General features: G+C 44.1%; 1 protein-coding gene and 1 long non-coding RNA gene across 2 annotated transcripts in view; both read left to right on the top strand.

Annotated features, from left to right (window-relative positions):
• LOC139415052 (transcription regulator protein BACH2-like) overlaps positions 1 to 23,006 on the top strand; it is a 103,528-nt gene extending 80,522 nt beyond the window's left edge. The window contains exons 3-5 of the mRNA XM_071162813.1: positions 499 to 2,076; positions 17,527 to 17,733; positions 20,501 to 23,006. Coding sequence (XP_071018914.1) covers positions 499 to 2,076; positions 17,527 to 17,733; positions 20,501 to 20,986 — 2,271 coding nt within the window. The 3' untranslated portion in view covers positions 20,987 to 23,006. The remainder of the gene's footprint in view (positions 1 to 498; positions 2,077 to 17,526; positions 17,734 to 20,500) is intronic.
• A 235-nt stretch (positions 23,007 to 23,241) lies between these two features.
• Positions 23,242 to 24,597, top strand: LOC139415054 (uncharacterized). Its single transcript, XR_011634929.1, has 2 exons — positions 23,242 to 23,763; positions 23,876 to 24,597. It is a non-coding gene; the product is annotated as an uncharacterized lncRNA (long non-coding RNA).
• Positions 24,598 to 24,992: the final 395 nt, after the last annotated feature.

Below are 24,992 nucleotides of genomic sequence, written 5' to 3'. Positions count from 1 at the left end.
CAAACTATTTGGCTTCACAGGCACTTAAAGAGGGGCTGCAGGGGACTGACAGAAAGTGAGGCAGCAGCAGTAGCAGCAGGAGGAGCTGCAAACCATATGGTCCTATGGTCTATATGCAGTCTGTGATGACAACAAAGGCTTCCTGTACATCAACACAACACAACACAGGGGTGGGTGGGAGCCGCCGAGGAGGGTGATAGGTCACCGCAGGGCAGACAGACTGTGGTAGCCCAATGAAATGTCACCATGTCAAAAGGGTTTGTGTAATGAAAACGGGTTGGACACCCAAGCTGCCGCCTGCCAACCAGCCCAGCACCACTGGGTTTTATTTGCTGGCTTTTTACAATGTTAGGTGCTGACCCGATAAAAGATTAACTTAGTACTTTACAGTGTTTGTTTGTGGTCATTAGAGCTGTCGGGTTGTCTCACCACACTCCAAGGGCTCAGAACAATGGCAGTGCTGATGGTAATGCTGCCAATTTCCCTGTTTTTTCGCAGGTCACTGCCAGGGGATTCGCCCCATTGTTGCAGTTTGCCTACACTGCTAAGCTGTTACTCAGCAGAGAAAACATCCAGGAGGTCATCCGCTGTGGCAAATTCCTGCGCGTGCACAACCTGGAGGACTCGTGCTTTCGCTTCCTGGAGGCCCAGCTCCGCAGTGAGGAGGATGGCCTGCTGCTGTGCCACAAGGTGGCGCCGGCCGAGGGCAACCACAAGACCGAGGACGAGAACATGCAGTCTGAGACGACAACAAAGGCAGCCTCCCCCCAGGCACGCCGGCGCTCTGAAGCCCTTTCCTCCTTGCGGCGCGCCCCGGACAAGGACCGGCTACCCGTGGCGGTGCCCAGTGACTTCAGCAACGTACGACTGGACTTCGACAGACACGGAGCATCCGACCTCCCCCGCTGCCCCAAATACAGGAAATACCAGTGGGCCTGCAACAAGCACAATAACGACACCTCCTCACACACCAGTACCTCAGGTTTACCAAGCACATTATTATTAAAGGAGACCAGCGGTGGCATCAGTGGCGGGGCGGTCCGGGGCCAGAGCATGTCGCCGGTGGCAGACATCAAAGTGGAGCCGCGGGCAGAGGAAGAGGCCATCTCGCTGTGCCTGTCAGGGGACGAGCAGGGCGGCCTGGACAAGGAGACAGGCATGGAGATGGACAGTGTCCCAGTGTTGTCCGCCTCCTCCGCCAAGAGGAGCCAGTCCCCCACCTGCCTCCGCGCCTTCTTCAAAAAAGGAGCAGACCTGCCGGGTCTGCCCAACGTGTCGCAGCAGCTATTTGCCAACAGACTCGCCAGCGTCTGCCCCCAAGACAAAGGAACCACTCTGGAAGATCACAAAACAAAAGACTTCAGGCCTCTCAATGCTGGGGAGCTGGGCCTGTCTGTTACATCCCTGAAGGAGGTAGACGGCTTCCCTCTGAGGCTCTCGTCGCTGAAGTCCACCTCCTGCGACGGCGTCTGCAAACAGGAAGTGGAGCTGGACCGCCGCAGTGTCATCTTTTCCTCCTCAGGGGCCTGTGACCGTCTGGGCTCCCCGGCGCATTCCTACCCCGGCGGGAGCTCTTTGGAGATGGAGCACTCGGAGCACACGTCAATGGGCCTGTGGGCTGGTGCCAGCCAGTCCCTTCCCAGCTCCCAGACCTACTCCCCGAGCAGTGCCCCCTCCCTCGCCTCCGCCACCACCGAGCCCCCGCCGGTCCTTTGTCGCCCGCTGCCAAACACCAGCTGCCCAGTGCCAATCAAGGTTTGCTCGCGCTCGCCGCCCTCTGAGACCCGCACACGGACCTCCAGCTCCTGCTCCTCCTACTCCTACGCGGAGGATGGGAGCGGCGGCTCGCCCTGCAGCCTGCCCCAGTTTGAGTTCTCCTCCTCGCCGTGCTCCAACGTGGCGCTCCGCCTCGCCGCCGACCAGCAGGAACAGGGCGTGATGGGGGGGGACACCCTCTTCAACCAGGTTCGCCCCAAGATCAAGTGCGAGCAATCGTACGGCACCAACTCCAGTGACGAGTCAGGATCCTTCTCCGAGGGTGACAGCGAGTCGTGCCGAGTCGATCAAGGGCGAGAGGTGAGTGACTTTGACACTATCACACTCTTCTCTCATGACGTACACAATGCCTCGTACTCTCAGTCTCAGCTTGGTGACTAATCATCATCATCTCACACTGACCTACATAGAGATCTTATTAAATGACAACCATACAGTGCATATACATTTTTCTGATTCATTATTTTACACAATATAATATAACAGCACTGGTAAACCATGGTTGACCAACTCCCTGACCAAAATTGCTGACCTTTATCCCCATCATAAAAAGGTTCATCTCCATTCTAGTATTCTAATTCCTAATTCTTTGGGGACCTAGCTCTCCAGGTCTGCATTAATAGTCATTAGATTAGATCATCATGTAATTGAAGCGGGAGTATTTTCACTAAAAGATTTACAGCACACCATGAACAGAACAGGGGCAAAGATGTGCTTTGATATTATTCATATGTTTTACACACTGCTGGAGATCTGTGTAATGAGACTGAATAAGAGAGATAGTCAGAATCAAGCGAACAATCTAGAGCAATCTGAGCGCACACACACCCACACACACACTCCCGAGGAGGTGGTGGTTGTGTCGAGGGCTGTGATTGGTTGATCCTGTGGACGGGGAAGCGCTAGTGCAGTAGGGTTATATGACTGAGATGGAGATGGTCCATGGCGTAGGGGTCAGGACTCTGTCTATGGTCTGAAGGCTTTCTCCTGGGGCTTTATCTCTGTCTCCCTAGCTGTCAGGTCAGCGCAGGCCAACTAGTTCATATTATCCATCCACAAACCTGACATCTCTAATTCATTCCACACAGTCTGCGTATGCTAATTCTCAAGACACCTAGCTGTGCCATGACATTTATACTGCATTACCAATTAGATTTGCAGGTAACTGCCAAAATAATGGAAACACTTGAGTAAATGAGGTATACAAAGTATATTGAAAGCAGGTGCTTCCACACAGGTGTGGTTCCTGAGTAATTAAGCAATTAACATCCCATCATGCTTAGGATCATGTATAAAAATGATGGGCAGGCCATTATTTTGTCTACCATGGCTATGCCCCCATATGATAACAATGCCCCCATCCATAGGGCATGAGTGGCCACCGAATGGTTTGATGAGCATGTAAACCATATGACATGGGCATCTCAGTCACTAGATCTCAACCCAATTGAACACTTAAGGGAGATTCTGGACAGACGCATGAGACAGCGTTTCCACCACCTAGGAATGGGCGGTATCCACATTTTCATACCATCATAATGTTTCTGTACCTTACCGGAGTGCACGGTATTCCCGGAGTGCACACAAGGGGCGCTATTTCAACAACAAAGAAACATTTAGGCAACAGGGATCTTGATCCAGGAGGGGATTGAATGTCTCTGCTGTAACCAAGAAGCTTGATATCTTGATATCTATCCACTTAGATTTTTTTTTTTACGGTATTGAAAATTATGCTGTCATTATTAAGAATTTTTTTAACATTTATTTTTTATTTATCCTTTGTTTAACTAGGCAAGTCAGTTAAGAACAAATTCTTATTTGCAATGATGGCAACTCCGGCCAACCCCGGACGACGCTGGGCCAATTGTGTGCCGCCCTATGGGACTCCCAATCACGGACGGTTGTGATACAGGCTGGAAATACCCGGCATAAGGTATAAAGCCTGGTGTCATTTTATCACCCAAAATGGTGTTGCATCCCTCCAATGGAGTTCCAGACACTTATAGAATCTATGCCAAGGATCATTGAAGCTGTTCTGGCAGCTCTTGGTGGCCCAACGCCCTATTAAGACACTTTATGTTGGTGTTTCCTTTATTTTGGCACTTACCTGTACACCTAGGTGAAGGTAGCCTTTGTTGTTTATACACAAATATGGCTTATAGTGTTTGTGACATTTCTAGTGTATCAACAATTAGATATACACCTACACTAGTTGAAAGTGAAGGTAGGCTATGTTATGTTATACACAGACAGAGCATAATAGTATAAGTTTGAGCAAAAGTCTATGTTTGTGATAGTGATAGGACAATAGCAGTGTAATGAAAGAGAATGTAGCTGTTTAAGTCCTTTGGTGGAGGAAGGTCTGCTCTGTGTTGTGTCATAATAGGACTGCAGCCTGGAGCACTGACCGTGCTGCTGACAAGGAAGGATGGCCAATCCCCTAATCATCCCCTAATCCACCTGGCCAGACGACTGACATCCTCTAGACTGACTGCAGAACAGACTGACTGTTGTTGTTTACTTTGAGATCAATGAGGATAGATAGAATATAGACTAGTGAAGTGTATAATTATATTCAGGATGAAAACTGTTTTGTTCCATCAAAAAGAAAATGTAATATCCACTACCGGTCAAAAGTTTTAGAACACCTACTCATACCTTGACACAACACAACTGATTGGCTCAAACACATTAAGAAGGAAATACATTCCACTAATTCACTTTTAAGAAGGCACACCTATTAATTGAAATGCATTCCAGGTGACTACCTCATGAAGCTGGTTGAGAGAATGCCAAGAGTGTGCAAATCTGTCATCAAGGCAAAGGATGGCTATTTGAAGAGTCTCAAAATACATACAAAACACTTTTTTGGTTACTACATGATTCCATATGTGTTATTTCATAGTGTTGATGTCTTCACTATTATTCTACAATGTAGAAAATAGTACAAATAAAGAAAAACCCTTGAATAATTAGGTGTTCTAAAATGTTTGACCGGTAGTGTATATATATTTTTTATTCATACAGAATACCTCTGATGCCTCTTCAATTTCAGCATGAAATTATTGCATCTGTAGCATTTCGTTTTGTTGTAGGCAGACTTATTTTATCTTTACCTGAAGGAATAAGACTGTCCGCTTCTGAGTCTGACACTGTGAGAGAGAGAGAGAGAGAGAGAGAGAGAGAGAGAGAGAGAGAGAGAGAGAGAGAGAGAGAGAAAATTGTGTGTTGCCATGGTGATCAGATTCACAGAGCCTAGTCCCCGTTTCACTGGGGTTGGAGCAGTTTGGCAGGATTGAGCCTCCGACTGTGGAGGAATCCAGTCTTCTTCTGTGGACAAACAGAGAGCGGCAAGATAAACGGCCCTAGCAGTCATGTGTAATTATTACCTTAGAGGCATGGCACCCACACCCAGTGATTTATGAGCCGTTTGAAGGACTGCTTAATGCCCTGGCTGTAAATTATAGACAATATATTTACAGCAATACAGCTGTCGAGGAAGGACAAAGCAGCCCCAAAAATTACTCTTCAGACATGTCCAGTTCCCTTTGCCATCTTGTGTGAGTCAATGTATACACTACACTCCATTGTTGATTAGTGGCTCACAATATCCACTGTCAGATCTCTATTGACCCACATGGACTTATATCTGCAAGCATTCCCCTTTACTGTCGCCTGCTGCTGATAATATGTATTATGAATGAGACTAGCTGACTGTGCTGGGTCACAGATGCTGCTGTGTGTGTGAGAATCTCTCTCTCTCTCAGTACTGTTTGGTTTATGACATGGCCTTATGGGTGGAGGCATAGAAGAGCACTTACATAATGAGCCTCAGTGTAGAGCCAAATGCCACCCTGCTCTGCTCCAGCCTTATCTGGTAACAAAAGTGCTACCTCATGCTTCCTGGGGCGCTGTTTTCCTCTTTCCCCCCAGTGAGTTGGCTGTACAAACAAACAGCTAGCTTCCAGGGAGACAGAAGGCTCTGGCTCTCCCTCTGTGTGTTGAAAGAGCAAATGGCAGCCAGGCCGGGTCCCACTCAGGGAGAGATAGCCGAGCAAGCGCCCGGCGCTACTGCTGTTAAAAATAGCTGCAGCCCCAGCACTGGAAACAATGAATTCTGACAAGGAAGGAAGTTGTTAAACTGGAGGCTAATCTGACCGAGAGAGGCGATAGTCATTCAAGGTAGTCTGAGTCCCTCAAGGTCTCCTGGCCGCTCCCACCCCGCTACTGAGGTTATGGGGTGACAAATAGCAGACACCACACTACTCTGGGGTAACTTTTTAATGGCTACAATTTTACACGTTAACTGTGTTCAACTGTTTCCCATCTGGCACATATGACACATATTGAGTCAGTCAATAGGGTCAGGAGAGGATATGCCCATATGTAAACTGAACCAGGGCCTGTAATCATAGAGTCTCAAAGTAGGAGAGCTGATCATGGATCAGTTTTGCCTTTTCAGACCATAATGAATAAGATTGTGTGGACAGGGGGAGCTGATAATAGAGCAGCACCCTTTTTAAATACGGCTCAGTACTCCACCGCCAGTCAATGTTTTAGGCAGCAGGTAGCCTAGCGGTTACAGCGTTGGGACAGTGACTGAAAGGTCACTGGTTCGAATACCCAAGGTGAGAAAATCTGTCGATGTGCACTTACCTCTCATTTGCTCCAGAGGTGCCGTACTAACTGCACCTATCCGGTGTATGTGAACAATAAAACAGCCCATTTTTTTGCCCTACACATCCAACAAAGGAGAATTTAAGAGCTGAGACATCGCAAAACACAGAGGATCTCGGTGAAAGATCTCTGAGCTGTTTCCACAAAACATCAGTCTCTCTCTCTCCCTTGTGTAGGCGTTGAGCTCAATGACACATCGTCTAGTCACAGTACACTGCAAACATTGATCTGAGAGCGAGGTGGGAGTGATAGGGAAGTCGTGTTGATATATTGGCAGCACAATGTTTCCTATCTCACCACCAAACATTAACCCCGTGACTCACACAGGAAGTACTGTACACAGACCTAAATATCATTCTTTTTTTTTCGACAGTCAAAAAGTACCTTTCTCCAATCTTGAAATTATGCATCTGTGGTCAAAATATTATTTGGCATACAGTGTAAACCACAATATACTGATTTGGTGCAGCCTTTTGCCTTATGCCTGTATTTGAAAAAGTCATTAGTATGTTATGGATGGCTCATTGTGAGAGGAAGAGGTGACACTTTTTATTTGTCTATTGAAGTGACTTTTATTTGTCAATTGAAGTGACTTTTATTTGTTCATTGAATCAAATCACATTTATTTATATAGCCCTTCTTACATCAGCTGATATCTCAAAGTGCTGTACAGAAACCCAGCCTAAAACCCCAAACAACAAGCAAAGCATGTGTAGAAGCACGGTGGCTAGGAAAAACTCCCTAGAAAGGCCAAAACCTAGGAAGAAACCTAGAGAGGAATCAGGCTGTGAGGGGTGGCCAGTCCTCTTCTGGCTGTGCCGGGTGTTCAAATGTTCATGGTCAAATAATAATAATCACAGTAGTTGTCGAGGGTGCAGAACGTCAGCACCTCAGGAGTAAATGTCAGTTGGCTTTTCATAGCCGATCATTAAGAGTATCTCTACCGCTCCTGCTGTCTCTAGAGAGTTGAAAACAGCCGGTCTGGGGCAGGTAGCACATCCGGTGAACAGATCAGGGTTCCATAGCTGCAGGCAGAACAGTTGAAACTGGAGCAGCAGCATGGCCAGGTGAACAGGGGACAGCAAGGAGTCATCATGCCAGGTAGTCCTGAGGCATGGTCCTAGGGCTCAGGTCCTCCGAGAGAGAGAAAGAGAGAATTAGAGAGAGCATACTTAAATTCACACAGGACACCGGATAAGACAGGAGAAGTACTCCAGATAATACAGACTGACCCTAGCCCCCCGACACATAAACTACTGCAGCATAAATACTGGAAGCTGAGACAGGAGGGGTCAGGAGACACTGTGGCCCCATCCGATGATACCCCCGGACAGGGCCAAACAGACAGAATATAACCCCACCCACTTTGCCGAAGCACAGCCCCCACACCACTAGAGGGATATCTACAACCACCAACTTACCATCCTGAGACAAGGCCGAGTATAGCCAACAAAGATCTCTGCCACGGCACAACCCAAGGGGGGGCGCCAACCCAGACAGGAAGATCACGTCAGTGATTCAACCCAGTCAAGTGATGCACGCCTCCTAGGGACAGCATGGAAGAGCACCAGTAAGCCAGAGGCTCCCAGTGGAGAGAGGGGAACCAGCCAGGCAGAGACAGCAAGGGCGGTTCGTTGCTCCAGATCCTTTCCGTTCACCTTCACACTCCTTGGCCAGACTACACTCAATCATATGACCTACTGAAGAGATGAGTCTTCAGTAAAGACTTAAAGGTTGAGACCGAGTCTGTGTCTCTCACATGGGTAGGCAGACCGTTCCATAAAAATGGAGCTCTATAGGAGAAAGCCCTGCCTCCAGCTGTTTGCTGAGAAATTCTAGGAGGCCTGCGTCTTGTGACCATAGCGTACGTGTAGGTATGTATGGCAGGACCAAATCGGAAAGATAGGTAGGAGCAAGCCCATGTAATGCTTTGTAGGTTAGCAGTAAAACCTTGAAATCAGCCCTTGCCTTAACAGGAAGCCAGTGTAGGGAAGCTAGCACTGGAGTAATATGATCAACTTTTTTGGTTCTAGTCAGGATTTTAGTATCCGTATTTAGCACTAACTGAAGTTTAATTAGTGCTTTATGCGGGTAGCCGGAAAGTAGGGCATTGCAGTAATCTAACCTAGAAGTAACAAAAGCATGGATTAATTTTTCTGCATAATTTTTGGACAGAAAGTTTCTGATTTTTGCAATGTTACGTAGATGGAAAAAAGCTGTCCTTGAAACAGTCTTGATATGTTCGTCAAAAGAGAGATCAAGGTCTAGAGTAACGCCGAGGTCCTTCACAGTTTTATTTGAGACGACTGTACAACCATCAAGACTAATTGTCAGATTCAACAGAAGATCTCTTTGTTTCTTGGGACCTAGAACAAGCCTCTCTGTTTTGTCCGAGTTTAAAAGTAAAACGTTTGCAGCCATCCACTTCCTTATGTCTGAAACACAGGCTTCTAGCGAGGGCAATTTTGTGGATTCACCATGTTTCATTGAAATGTACAGCTCTGTGTCATCCGCATAGCAGTGAAAGTTAACATTATGTTTTCAAATGACATCCCCAAGAGGTAAAATATATAGTGAAAACAATAGTGGTCCTAAAACAGAACCTTAGTTGATATGTCAGAGGACAAACCATTCACAGAGACAAACTGATATCTTTCCGACAGATAAGATCTAAACCAGGCCAGAACTTGTCCGTGTAGACCAATTTGGGTTTCCAATCTCGAGGACAGATGCAGAGCCTCGGTCTGACACCATTAAAAGGTAATTTATTCACAAGTGCAGTCTCAGTGCTATGATGGGGTCTAAAACCAGACATTTCGTATACATTGCTTGTGTCACACCCTGACCTTAGAGACCCTTTTTATGTCTCTATTTGGTTTGGTCAGGGTGTGATTTGGGTGGGCATTCTATGTTCTGTTTTCTAGGTTTGTGTATTTCTATGTTTTTGCTGGGTATGGTTCTCAATCAGGGACAGCTGTCTATCGTTGTCTCTGATTGGGAATCATACTTAGGCAGCCTTTTTCCCCTGTTGTGATTGTGGGACGTTGTCTTTGTTAGGGGTACTATAGCCCTTGTAAGCGGCACAGTCGTTTTGTTATTTCTTGGCGACATTTTAACAAATAAAAGAAAATGTACGCTCACCACGCTGCACCTTGGTCTCATTCCGACAACGACTGTGACAGTTTGTCTTCAGGAAGGCAGTGAGTTGCTGCGCAACAGCTTTTTCTAAAATATTTGAGAGGAATGGAAGATTCGATATAGGCCGATAGTTTTTTATATTTTCTGGGTCAAGGTTTGGCTTTTTCAAGAGAGGCTTTATTACTGCCACTTTTAGTGAGTTTGGTACACATCCGGTGGATAGAGGGCCGTTTATTATGTTTAACATAGGAGGGCCAAGCACAGGAAGCAGCTCTTTAAGTAGTTTAGTTGGAATAGGGTCCAGTATGCAGCTTGAAGGTTTAGAGGCCATGATTATTTTCATCATTGTGTCAAGAGATATAGTACTAAAACACTTGAGTGTCTCTCTGCCAGCAGAGTTATGCAGACTCAGGACAACTGAGCTTTGGAGGAATACGCAGATTTAAAGAGGAGCCTGTAATTTGCTTTCTAATGATCATGATCTTTTCCTCAAAGAAGTTCATGAATTTATTACTGCTGAAGTGAAAGCCATCCTCTCTTGGGGAATGCTGCTTTTTAGTTAGCTTTGCAACAGTATCAAAAATAAATGTTGGATTGTTCTTATTTTCCTCAATTAAGTTGGAAAAATAGAATGATTGAGCAGCAGTGAGGGCTCTTCGATTCTGCACGGTACTGTCTTTCCAAGCTAGTCGGAAGACTTCCAGTTTGGTGTGGCGCCATTTCCGTTCCAATTTTCTGGAAGCTTGCTTCAGAGCTCTGGTATTTTCTGTATACCAGGGAGCTAGTTTCTTATGACAAATGTTTTTAGGGGTGCAACTGCATGTAGGGTATTCCGCAAGGTTAAATTGAGTTCCTCAGTTAGGTGGTTAACTGATTTTTGTCCTTGGGTAGGCAGAGGGAGTCTGGAAGAGCATATCTAATTAACTAACTAACTAATCTTTGGGTTGTCTGAGAATGTATAGCATGACTTTTGATGCTCCTTGGTTGGGGTCTGAGCAGATTATTTGTTGCAATTGCAAACGTAATAAAATGGTGGTCCGATAGTTTAGGATTATGAGGAAAAACATTAAGATCCACAACATTTATTCCATGGGACAAAACTATGTCCAGAGTATGACAGTGAGTAGATCCGGAGACATGAAGGCTCCGAAAGCCTTTTGGAGTGGGTCTGTGGACTTCTCCATGTGAATATAAAATCACCAAAAATGTGAATATTATCTGCTATGACTACAAGGTCCAATAGGAATTCAGGGAACTCAGTTAGGAACGCTGTATATGGCCCAGGAGGCCTGTAAACAGTAGCTATAAAAAGTGATTGGGTAGGCTGCATAGATTTCATGTGTTTTGAGCTTCTAGTCGAAAACATTGGGGGGTTTTTGTAAATTGAAATTTGCTATTGTAAATGTTAGCAACACCTCCGCCTTTGCGGGCTACACGGGGGATATGGTCACTAGTGTAACCAGGAGGTGAGGCCTCATTTAACACTGTAAATTCATCAGGCTTAAGCCACGTTTCAGTCAGGCCAATCACATAAAGATTTTGATCAGTGATTAGTTTATTGACTATAACTGCCTTTGAAGTGAGGGATCTAACATTAAGTAGCCTGATATTGAGATATGAGGTATCACGATCTCTTTCAATAATGGCAGGAATGGAGGGGGTCTTTATTCTAGTGAGATTGCTAAGGCGAGCAATGCCATGTTTAGTTTTGCCCAACCTAGGTCGAGGCACAGACAGTCTCAATGGGGTTAGCTGAGCTGACTACACTGACTGTGCTAGTGGCAGACGCCACTAAGCTGGCAGGCTGGTTAACAGCCTGCTGCCTGGCCTGCACCTTATTTCATTGTGGAGCTAGAGGAGTTAGAGCCCTGTCTATGTTGGTAGATAAGAGCACCCCTCCAGCTAGGATGGAGTCCTCAACAGGCCAAGCTTGGTCCTGTTTTTGGGTGAGTCCCAGAAAGAGGGCCAATTATCTACAAATTCTATCTTTTGGGAGGGGCAGAAATCAGTTTTCAACCAGCGATTGAGTTGAGACTCTGCTGTAGAGCTCATCACTCCCCCTAACTGCGAGGAGGCCAGAGACAATTACTCGATGCCGACACATATTTCTAGCTGATTTACAGGCTGAAGCTATGTTGCGCTTGGTGACCTCTGACTGTTTCATCCTAACATCGTTGGTGCAGTGACTAAGCAAGCTGAAATTAGTGATACCAGCTGAGATTCATATATAACAAAAGTATTGTAGGTTTTGTTGTTTCTCTTGTGTGCAGCAAGAGTATTGTGTCAGGCTGTTGTTGTGATGCCCAATGGGGGAAGGTCTGTTGCAGGGGGTGACAGCTGAAATCCAACAGGCTCAACATGTCAGCATTAAGGCCACCTGGGACCTGACATCCTGCAGTAGCAGTACACACAGCCCATCTCTTCACCACAGAGCCTCTCTAACTCATCTGCCATAGGGGGTTCCGGCAATAACTCCTGTTTACGGGAGAACAAGATACTACAAGATACTAAACGGGGCTCTGTAAGGGCATTACCGTCTCCTAGATTTCCATAGGACGCATGATGCTCTCTAATCACATTATAAACCACATGTGATTTATTGCAGGGTTAATCGCTGTGGATCTGGGAGAGTTTTTGTACGTAAAATTACGAAAATGTATGCACTCACTACTGGATAAGAGTGTCTGCCGTTTTTCCTCTCCTTCCTCCCTCGCGCCCTCCTGGTGGCGTCATTTCACTAAACTAGGGAATGGAGAAGTGGGGTGTATCAACGAGGCGGTTCTGAGAATATTGAACCATTTTGTATCAACAAGGCTGCTCCAAAAATATTGATATCGCAACATAGTAGCCAACGAGGGGGCGGCTCGTGTCATTTTTCCCCCTGGGCTAGTCTGCAACATTACTAAAGTGTAAATGTAAAATGTTTATAGAGTCGACATAGACTTTAGTGTTCACATTTATGTTGATCGTACTTACCAGATAAAGGTCTCTTTTTTATGCAGAGATAGAGCCGCAGTCAAAATAGCAGCACTCTAGAAATCAGGCAGGAGTAACTAATAGTAGACCGTTATACCTTAAGAATTAATCCGAGTGGGATGGCCATTTTAGTAAATTGCTTCAACTTTCAAAGGAAATTGCTTGGAAAATTGGGATTATTTATTTCCCCGGGGCTTGTGTCAATAGATGAGAAGGGACACCGTAGTAGGTGGCGCTGCATGCCTCTCTCCTGCACAAGACGATGTAGTGTTAAACTCCCTCCCAGGGTTCATCGTGGGTCACCAACCCTGCATGTGAACACCAGCAGTCAGGCTGCACAGAACCCACTGTCATTGTCGGGCCGCCCATGCATCTGAATCCCAGGGCTCGGCCCAGGTCTGGACCTGCAGCCAGCCAGCTGCCGAGCCTCTGTGTGTCTGAGGGGAGAGGAAAGTAGAGTAGAGCGGGACAAGACACACAGTGCTGCCCGGGTAACAGATGAGCCCTACTTTTCACCCAGGACCCATTTGGAGCATAATGATCCAGAGACAGTGAGACGGTAGGAGGGAGGAATGAAGGAAAAGAGAAGGAAGAATAACAAGAGGGGGGTGGGGGGCAGTGAGAATTCAGAACATGTTGGGTCTGAATTTATGACTGCTGTCGGAGCTGCAGTCTGTCATCCCAGCCTTGTTACTGGACTGGTTCCCCTGGCGGAGCCACTAAATATATCCTAGATAACCCTCCTGCGCTGCGCTGTGCGCCACTGCCAGGAAGAAAAAAGGAAATAACCTCAAGTTTGCTCGCTGTAGAAAGGTGGTTGGCTGTACGTCCCCTCCTCCCTTCCTCGCCACGTCCCTCCCTCCCTTCCTCTTCTACCCTGTCTCATTTAAAGAGCCCCCATCATTACACCAGTGTGGTCAGTCCGTAGAACTCTGACTATCGCTCATCATTACATGGCACTCAGAGGGGTCATAATCACAGACAGTTATCTTCTCTTCGTTTAGATCACACGGAGCAGGCAAGATGTGTTCCATCGCCCTCCCTCTGTAACCACTGCCATGTCCTGGCTAGTAGTGAGAGGGAGCCTGCAGGGCCCAGTGTGGCATTGATTGGCTTGGTCCATTATTTATTTATTCATGTGTTTACATGCACATGAGAAATGGTCTCAACGACTCTCAAAGGACTGAGGGCTTCTAATGAGGAAATTCAAGCTTCTAGCTCTCTCTCTCTCTCTCTGGGATAAATTGACATCTAGATTTGCTTTACAGTGGAGAGTGATTTCAATGAATAGACACCTTGCTTTGTCCTCTGAAGTGAAGCACTTACCCCAGGTGATGGGACCATCTGGTACAGAAAGAGCAGTGAGCCGTTTTTCCTCTCCTTCCTCCCTCGCTCCCTCCCGGTGGCGTCATTTCACTAAATTAAGGAATGGAGAAGTGGAGTGTATCAACGAGGCGGTTCTGAGAATATTGAACCATTTTGTATCAACAAGGCTGCTCCAAGAATATTGATATTGCAACATAGTAGCCAACAAGGGGGCGGCTCGTGTACATTTTTTTCCCTGGGCTTGCTTGTCTCTGTCTGATGTTATTGTGTTGCTTACATAGAAGTTGCATGTCTCGGTGCTCATTATATATATTTTTAAACATCCCTAAATCCACACTACAGCTAAATAACTTATCAATATTTAATGATGTTTTGCCAGCAAGATTGATCTGTTAGAATATCTCATTTTTATTGAGGAAGATGGACAAGCAAGACTGAGTGAGAGGTTGACATGCACTATACCAGAGGAATATAGGTTACAGGTAGGATTGGGGATGTAGGCAGAGGATGATGATGAAGTAAACCTACAGCAAGAGGTTAAAAGGTTAGCCCAACTAGGTCATCCTTAATGATTTGCATTATCTCAATTATCATTTTGTCACTGCATGAGAATGCACACTTGTTATAGCCTACAATTTGTATTGCCTAGAAGCCAAAATCAGAACATAGGGAAATGCTCTGAATAGCAAGTTGTTCAGTTGTGTTTTTAGACCAATAGGCTACATGACACCAAATTACACTAGCCTACTGGGCGAATTCATTAAAATATAAATTACACTAGCCTACTGGGCGAATTCATTAAAATATAAATTACACTAGCCTACTGGGCGAATTCATTAAAATATAAATTACACTAGCCTACTGGGCGAATTCATTAAAATATAAATTACACTAGCCTACTGGGCGAATTCATTAAAATATAAATTACACTAGCCTACTGGGCGAATTCATTAAAATATAAATTACACTAGCCTACTGGGCGAATTCATTAAAATATAAATTACACTAGCCTACTGGGCGAATTCATTAAAATATAAATTACACTAGCCTACTGGGCGAATTCATTAAAATATAAATTACACTAGCCTACTGGGCGAATTCATTAAAATATAAATTACACTAGCCTACTGGGCGAATTCATTAAAATATAAATTACACTAGCCTACTGGGCGAATTCATTAAAATATAAATTAGGCCTACAACAATCACAACATATATTTTAATAGCAAAAAACTATATTTTTGTTTCGAATAAGCACCAAAAAGGAGGGCTTCCCCACCTCCCAATTCAATTAACCCCTGGCTATCTGATTACAACAATGCCGAGTTCAAATGCCGACATCAAATTCAAAGCAAGCAGCTTTGCAGCTGACCGGCAAAACAAGCTGACCGGCAAAACAAGCTGACCGGCAAAACAAGCTGACCGGCAAAACAAACTGACCGGCAAAACAAGCTGACCGGCAAAACAAACTGACCGGCAAAACAAACTGACCGGCAAAACAAGCTGACCGGCAAAACAAGCTGACCGGCAAAACAAGCTGACCGGCAAAACAAACTGACCGGCAAAACAAACTGACCGGCAAAACAAACTGACCGGCAAAACAAGCTGACCGGCAAAACAAGCTGACCGGCAAAACAAACTGACCGGCAAAACAAGCTGACCGGCAAAACAAGCTGACCGGCAAAACAAACTGACCGGCAAAACAAGCTGACCGGCAAAACAAGCTGACCGGCAAAACAAGCTGACCGGCAAAACAAGCTGACCGGCAAAACAAACTGACCGGCAAAACAAGCTGACCGGCAAAACAAGCTGACCGGCAAAAAAAACTGACCGGCAAAAAAAACTGACCGGCAAAACAAGCTGACCGGCAAAACAAGCTGACCGGCAAAACAAGCTGACCGGCAAAACAAGCTGGCACTGTCTCTGCACTCTGCACTCTCCTCCAATACGCTTAACAGCCATTGTATTTTAATCGGGATTGGAATGATTTTAGTAAACTTTTTTTTTTTTTTTTTTTTTTTTTACTTAAAAATATTGCTCTTGAGCTAGAGTATGGCCACTACCATACCCAACTGACACCCCTTTTCCCTCCCGTTTGACTTTATTCCAGAGAGGCCGCCAAGAGGAGAGAGAGCAGAGCGGAGGAGAATGGCAGCTCCTCTCATCTTGCCAAGCTCTCTGGCTGTTTTACTCTGGATCTTTGTTATTCCTCCTCTCCTATCTTCCTCTCTGCCATATCTCTTCTCCCCCAAGCTACTCTGCTACAGTGCTCTGGTGCTGTGAGATCTCCCTGGGGTGGATCTGTAGAATTTTAATTTGATCACTCCTTTTTTGCTGAGAATTTTCCTGCATGTCCATTAATTATAAACCACATAAAAATGTGCATTTCCTGTTGCTGCAGGATTATGTTCTTGCTGTAGCAAACTGGCTCAAATTAAGATCCTATATCTGTATCAAAAGGTTTGCCACTACCTGAGAGAGCAGAAAAATATGGCTATTGATGCTCTGTGGGAGAATGATCACATCCTCCAGGATATTGTCAGCGAATCAATGTAACTAATATGGGGGGAAATTGTATTGTTATTTTGCAATTATAAGGATTTTATTGCAAATTATTTATTTCTCCAGATTAGTGTTGCACTCAGGGCTGGATTAGCTCAGTTGAGGTCTCAACCTTCTATTGATAGTTTGAATGTTAGAATTCACAAGGTGCAATTTCGAAATTTTGTTGTGCATCAGCATTTTTACTCTTGATATATCAGTCACTGACAGTCACTCAATTAGCCATGTCAGCTAACAATTTTTAGATTGGTAAATCAGTTTAGCCAGCTATCTAAACTTGTAGTAAGGCCGAATACCAGCCAGGCACGCAGGAGACGTGCCCAGGGGACCTGATCTCCAGGGGGCCCCCCATTGATTTTGTTAGTCACTTTTACTCAGATATCATTAACATGGCATAAGTCATGGCAAAATGTGTAGAATTTCAGGAAATGTACTTTCTCTTGCCATCAAGAGGGGGGGGGGGGGGACAAATTCTCACTTATTGCAGAAGAAAAAGCTGTACTCTGCCTTAACGGCCCCCTACGGGCTTGGGCCTGTAAGCCCTTTCATTAATCAGGCCCTCGTTGCACTCTGTGTGACTGTAGGTGTCAAAGAAAGCATGGCTTTGCATGTTTCTTTTGTTCTGCAGTCCCTGTGGATTATTGCAGGTAGATAGTATAGATGTTACATATCATGCCCTCTAGATATCACCTGACACCAAAATGGATGGGGTTGACAAGTCCCTGCTTGTCCCTCCTTGATCTGTCACGCTGGCACCTTTCCAAGCTAGCAGGGACAGATGGAGAGACACTAGTTTCTTAGATCACCTTGTCCCCCTCTGCCTGAGAATAGGTTTCATGTTCAATATTTGAGGTTCAGAAATAGTGTTGAAGGCTTACTACACACGTGTTATGGAGGCACATTCTCTTATCTCTAGTCCTGACAGTGGTGCTCTTCTGCCATCTCCTGGTGAAATGTGGCATTCCATGTCTAGTCACCAAACTCCTCTGTTCATTTACTCAATTCAAAAATGTAAGTCGACGCTGTATAAGGTCAGATGTGAAAAGTAATTCTCAATTTCTTTATTGGCAGGTAAAACTTCCTTTCCCTGTTAATCAAATCACAAATCTTCCACGGAACGACTTCCAAATGATGGTAAAAATGCACAAACTGACCTCAGAGCAGCTGGAGTTCATCCATGACATCAGGCGGCGGAGTAAGAACCGCATCGCAGCGCAGCGTTGTCGCAAGAGGAAGCTTGACTGCATCATGAACCTGGAGTGCGAGATCAGAAAACTGGTGAGTGTGTCTATAGATCTGCATGACATGTCATCCTCTCAGAGATATCCTGTAAAGGCTACAGTACATAGTATATACAGTAGATCTACTGGCATTCCACATGCACATATATACATGCACACACTGTCAGACAACTGCCTCCTTCTTCACACATAGGCTATTCTAATTTTCACACATTGCTTTCTTCTTTTTAATCAACTTTTCGATCATACATTTTTTTCCCCCTGTGATGGTTCAGTTCACAGGCAGGCAATAATATTGTAAACACATAGATAAAGAATCACACTGCTTTCTATAGACCAGGGGTGTCAAACTAATTTTGTCCCAGGGTCCGCATTCGGTCTTCAACGAGGTCCTGATGGTACATTGAGAATGTGTTATATTTCCTTGCAGTAAAAATGTGCCAAAAAATGTCCTCTGTCAATAGTTTTGTTCTTTTTCTATGCTCCCTGACTATCTAGCTTTCATTTTGGTGATTGTTAGAGAGCTGGACACAGTCAAGAAACTATATGAATGTAGTTCTATTATAATTTCTACACAGTTTCCATTTAGTTTTATTAATTTTAAAGTATATTGACTTCGTTTCCCAAAAAAAGACATTCCCAAATATATATATAGAGTACCAGTCAAAAGTTTGGACAAACCTACTCATTCAAGTTTTATTCTACATTGTAGAATAATAGTTAATAATAATTCAACTATGAAATAACACACATGGAATCATGTAGTAAACAAAAAAGTGTTAAACAAATCAAAATATATTTGACATGTTTGATTCTTCAAGTAGCCACCCTTTGCTCTGAGGATAGCTTTCTCTCAACCAGCTTCACCTGGAATGGTTTTCCAACAGTCTTGAAGGAGTTCCCACTTATGCTGAGCTGGCTACTTTTCCTTCACTCTGCAGTCCAACTCATCCCAAACCATTTTAATTGCAGCACTCCATTAGTCTCCTTCTTGGTCAAATAGCCCATACACAGCCTGGAGGTGTGTTGGGTCATTGTCCTGTTGAAAAACAAATGATAGTCCCACTAAGCTCAAACCAGATGAGATGGCGTATTGCTGCAGAATGCTGTGGTAGCCATGCTGGTTAAGTGTGCCTTGAATTCGAAATAAATCACCAACTGTGTCACCAGCACAGCACCCCCACACCACCTCCTCCATGCAGAGATAATCCGTTCACCTACTCTGCATCTCACAAAGACACGACGGTTGGAACCAAGAATCTCAAATTTGGACTAATGTCCATTGCTCGGGTTTCTTGGCCTAAGCAAGTCTCTTCTTCTAATTGGTGTCCTTTAGTAGTGGTTTCCTTGCAGAAATTCGACCACGAAGGCCTGATTCACACAGTCTCCTCTTAACAGTTGATGTTGAGATGTGTCTTTTACTTGAACTATGTGAAGCATTTATTTGGGCTGCAATCTGAGGTGCAGTTAACTCTAATGAACTTATCCTCTGCAGCAGAGGTAACTCTGGGACTTCCTTTCCTGTGGCGGTCCTCATGAGAACCAGTTTCATCATAGCGCTTGGTGGTCTTTGCGACTGCACTTGAAGAAACTTTCAAAGTTCTTGAAATGTTCTGTATTGGCTGACATTTTCAGGTCTTCGCTTATTTGAGCTGTTCTCGCCATAATATGGACTTGGTCTTTTACCAAATAGGGCTATCTTCTGTATACCACCCCTACCTTGTCACAACACAACTGATAGAAATTCCACAAATGTTTATTTTTTAACAAAGCACACCTGTTTATCGAAAAAAAAATGGAAAAGTAGGTGTGTCCGAACTTTTGACTGGTACTGTATATATATATTTGTATTACTCAAACCACCCGCTGGCCGGATTGGACTCCCGCGGGCGGTATGTTTGACACCCCTGCAAAAGACTGTAGAGTAGTAGAACAATGTAGTGTCTATATATAACAGTTCTCTCCCTGGACTTAACTAATGATAACATTTTTGACAGCGCAACAAATATTACCTTGGGATAGAGTGATATGAATTTTTTCAACACCATTGTGTCAGCACATTCAGGCCAGCTAACTGCCATCTAGCTGCCACAAGTACAGTCAGGTGTGTGGAGGCTGGTGCAGGGGCAGGCAGGAGACTTCATTATAGAGTAGAGCATCCCCAGTAGAGTCCTGGCTGTATCTCTCCTATCTGTACCTCCTTGCTCCTGCGTTTCCATGGCATGGCGGTCTATCACAGGCAGATGCCATGCTTTTTCCGTGAGGGTGGTGGAGCTGCGGCCTCTGATGTGTATCAACCATCCACACAGAATTTTTTAAATGTTTTAATTTTTATTTTTAAACACACACACACACACACTAGTGCTATATTCTCCACAGAGGACTGACAGCCTTCCCCTTGATATCCCACATCAGCAGCTTATATATGAGGACATCATCATCAAACCTCTTTCCACCACCTAGTTCCTTTTTACCTCAGTGCATACAGCATGCTGAAAGTGCTTGCTCATCACAAACTTCATCAAAAGTATGCTCACGATTGAAACAAATGATTTAATATATGCTTAGGGAGCAAATAATATAGGCCATGTGAATACTTTTATGTTGCTATGAAGAAGTGAATACCATTCGTTATGTATCTACTAGACAGTTCATACTGCTGCTAGAGGATGTGTGGAGTGTTTACAGAACATTAGCTGCAGTCTCAAAGGGATTAGCAGTATGTATGTGTCTCTTTGCTCATTGTCAGACCACAGCTCATGACATTAGTCCTCATCATTAATATTAACTTTTGTGTCCATCAGGTGAACGAGAAGGACAAGCTGCTGACGGAGAGGAACCAGCTGAAGGAGTGTATGGGCGAGCTGTGGGAGAACTTCTCCTGTCTGTCCCAGGAGGTCTGCAGGGACAGACAGCTGAGTCCGGAGCAGGTCCAGTCCCTGAACCACCACTGCCCTGTCCTGAAGCCCGGCACCACCAACGCCACCACCACTGCCAGCAACGCTGCCTCTAACAGCATTGACCTCATCACCCACTCCAGCTCAGCCACCCCGGAGCCCAGCTTCCTCAAGTCCTCCGGGCCCTCAGAGAGCGAGCCTGATTGGGCCATGGGCAACGGGGCTGATGGGGGGCCAGGTTGCAATGAGGCGGAGGGCCAGGAGCCAAGTTTATACATGGAGTCGGGGTTCTCGTTCAATGAACAGTCCAATCAGACGGTGACGGTAGACTTCTGCCAGGAAATGACTGATAAATGTACAACTGACGAACAGCCGAGAAAGGACTGTACTTAGTAAACTGTGGTTTTAATGTTTTTTATTATTTAATTTCTAGTTTTTATTTTCTTCTGACAAACCCCTTCCTCTGGGTTGGTGAGATGTTCAGCCTCTACCAGTGTTCTTTAAACAACATGTTTTTTGTTTGTTTTTATTTATGTATTTTTGTTGTCTTTTTATAGGTTGACACTACAGTTGTCTTAACAGCAATACTGTTCTCCAGGTATTCTCCTCTCTGTAACCATGACAGAATAAGGACTTCCCACACAAAACTCAGCTCACAATGGTGCTCCACCATGCCCCTTCAGGAAGCAACCTCTACAGTGGACACACTGTTCTCTATCTATACAGTCTACTCACAGGGATGGGCAAAGATCACATCTTCAATTCAAACCTCAATGGACCTAACAGCAGCACTCTTTGTCTCTCGATCTACCTACAGTTTCTATCTCTCTGTCTCTCTCTTTCTTTGTCTTTCTATTTCTCTCGCTCTCCCTTTCTCTCTCTCTCTCTCTCTCTCTGTCTCTCTCTCTCTCCTACTCTGTCTATTTTCCTATCACTATTTCTACATCTAACACTTCTGCTCTATTTCTCTATCTCACTATCTTTCTAATTCTCTCACTCTCTCTTGTGGCTCTTGTCACAGCAATTCAAACTCAGGAAAATATCTTCTGAATGTTCAACATGATTCATGAAAATAAGAATTCAGCTTCTGTATATGAGAGGTTTCTGAAGCAGACTGTAAATGTTCATATGCAAAAATGTCTTTTGTACAGCAAAACTATGTGTACAGACAGTACCTTAACATTCCTCCTTTGCCTTCCTCAGCACTGAAACGAAAGAGAAAAACAAACGATTTGGCAGGTGGTTCCCAAATAGCTATGTTCCCACACATCAGCAAAATCGTTGTATTTGGATGTTGTAATGGTAACTTTCAAGTGCTTGCTTGGGCAGAACGTAATAACGTATAATGTATGGCGCATGGTGACTGTCACAGTAATATTGTACAGGTAGTGGCTTAGACATTTCTTTTTCACTGGGGTTATATCAAGTACCTTTTTGCTAAGGGAAAATATTTGCTTAGCTTTTTCCTGATTAAAGGAAAATTCTTCATAAAGGTGGGTGTTCTTAAACTCAGGAAATCAGCTTGACACACACACACACACACACACACACACACGGATGTTGCTGGCGAGGACAGTGTAAAGTATGTTATTAATCCGTGGCTTGCGCAACATCCTTTCAAACTTTGACACCTCTTTAAATGTGAAAAATAGTTTAGGCTTGTTGTGTTTTTGAGGAAACTTTCTTTCTTTTTATCAGTATTTAAAGATGCTTTATGTATGATGGTGAACCCTCTCAGACACCCTTTGAATATCTTCAGTGTTATGTTTCAATGTTGTCGAGAAATTTGACAATAGACACCTTTTCAAGCTGAGGGACAGATATTCTGTCTGTAACAAAAAAACACACACAAAATATTTATATTTGACTAAGGATACTTTCTCCAATGAATCTGGGCTCAAGATCAGGCACTTTCCTTCCAGCTCCAGACACTCCATTGTAACTAGATCCTATAGCACTTCATAGAGGGTCTACGTCAGGTTCAGAACCCTGAAAACACTGATGCTGGAGCACTTGAATTGGCACTTAAATTAAAACATCTTATTGATATAAATATATCTATGAAGACATTATATTCAAAAACCTAAAGCAATCAGATGTATTATAAAAAAGAAAGCCAACATAACATTTAGAGAGTGTTCACATCTTATATTTGTATTTCTTTAAGAATGAATCATTTATTTGGGACTTGAGTTCATGTGAAAGCATGATAGTAACATGTTTGCCCTGATTGTACATTTGTTGAAATCATAATATTCTGTGATGTGAATGCATGCTGCCTGTATATTTGACCTAGTTATTTTGTCTAGCTTATGTTTGCTTCTAACAATAGTCCTCAGCTAAATTATTTAGTCCATCTTCTGATGAACAATATTTAAGCAGTAAGGTACCTTGGGGGTTTGTGATATATGGCCAATATACCAGAGCTAAGGGCTGTTCTAATGGCTGTTCTTAGGCAATGAGGAGTGCCTGGATACAGCCCTTAGCCGTGGTATATTGGCCATATACCACAAACCCCAGAGGTGCCTTATTGCTATTATAAACTGGTTACCAACGTAATTAGAGCAGTAAAATGAAATGTTTTGTCTTAGCTAGCTCTAATTACGTTGGTAACCAGTTTATAATAGCAATAAGGCACCTTGGGGGTTTGTGGTATATGGCCAATATACCACAGCTAAGAGCTGTATCCAGGCACTCGGCGTTGCGTTGCGCATAAGCACAGCCCTTAGCCACGATATAGCCCCCCCCCCGTGCCTTATTGCTTAAATATACACCTTGATGACTGTCTGCAAATTCTTATTGGCGTTACTCTGTTGGACACAGCTGTGTAATACTCTCGTCTTGACTGATATCGAAAGCTGTTGTGGTATTAGAGTGCAGCTTTGTAGAATATGTCTGTGTTTCGCAGTGTGCTAGTCTGAGTATTTGACCATTTAGATAAGGTTCCCTAAGATTTTAGTTAGATCCGTATACAGTCATACACAGACAACTAAAAAATGCACCCAAATATTAATACACACACAATGTATGTCCAATGGCGTCTGTTCCCCGGGTGCCGATGACGTGGATGTCGATTAAGGCAGCCCCCCGCACCTCTTTGATTCAGAGGGGTTGGGTTAGATGTGGAAGACACATTTCAGTTGAATGCATTCAGTTGTACACCTGACTAGGTATCCCCCTTCCCTTATGTAAGGAAGGAGTGTAGAGCAGTTCTACACCTGACTAGGTATCCCCCTTCCCTTATGTAAGGAAGGAGTGTAGAGCAGTTGTACACCTGACTAGGTATCCCCCTTCCCTTATGTAAGGAAGGAGTGTAGAGCAGTTGTACACCTGACTAGGTATCCCCCTTCCCTTATGTAAGGAAGGAGTGTAGAGCAGTTGTAATTGTTGTTTGTGAGGTTCTTCTTCCACTTTGGCTTTTCTCTGATTCATATGCTATCACTGAATTGGAACAATATACATCAGTCTCCATTATCAGGTACAAAACAGGAAACACATTTGTCAAATCATATACAATTCCTACCCAATAAATGTACCTTTTCTTTCTCGTTTTTGACGTAAAAGTGGAAAGCATAATGGTCCACCAGAAAAGCACACTCTCATTAGGCTACACTTTGACAATGTGGGGGAAAATGGATTGAAATTCATAAAGTTTCTATTGTCCTCGGCCAATCAAAGCTATACCAACAGATATCTTTCAATATCTGTTGTAAGATGGCCTTATAATGCTATTAGGATTAATATTGATGTTATTCTTTGGATAGCAATGAGTGCATAGCCTATTTCTGGTTTGTACTGTACGTACAATAATTCATCATTGTTTATTCTCTACCTAGAGCCCCAAGATTGATATACAGTAAAGGTTGGTGGATGCAGATAGAAGCCCAGTGGGCACAGACATTATTTCAACATCTAGTTTTGATATACATTTGGTTGAGTTGTCGACTAATGTAAATGCAATGTGAAATCAATAAAAAACGTTTATTGGATTTAGGTTAAAAGCTGGGTGAAAAAATGTGCAAATCCAATCAGTTGTCCACATTGATTCACTGTCATCACATTGAATTGTTTTGTTGAAATAACGTGGAAAGAACATTTATGCAACCAGTTTTTGCCCAGTGGGAGGTGATACAAAGTAATGAGGGTTTTTTAATGTAGCTCCTTACGCTGGTCAATTGCCAGTCCAGACCTCTTAGCTCTCTAGTCCTGAGAGAGCTACTCCATGCTTGCTATGCTGTATGGGGTGTTACTATGGTGACCAATGGTTGAAAGTAGTACATGATCGGGTCATCTCTACAGTTACCCCAAGCATTACGGGTCAAATAAGCTTGTTGTGTGTCATCATCTCATTCACACAGAGATTTGTCTGGTTGACCTAAACCAGGACTAGTCATTGGTC

This window comes from Oncorhynchus clarkii, chromosome 8 (genome assembly GCF_045791955.1).
Source record: "Oncorhynchus clarkii lewisi isolate Uvic-CL-2024 chromosome 8, UVic_Ocla_1.0, whole genome shotgun sequence".
NCBI lineage: Eukaryota > Metazoa > Chordata > Actinopteri > Salmoniformes > Salmonidae > Oncorhynchus > Oncorhynchus clarkii.
The sequence above is the reverse complement of the archived record's forward strand: the minus strand, read 5'-3'. Positions and strand labels throughout refer to the sequence as shown.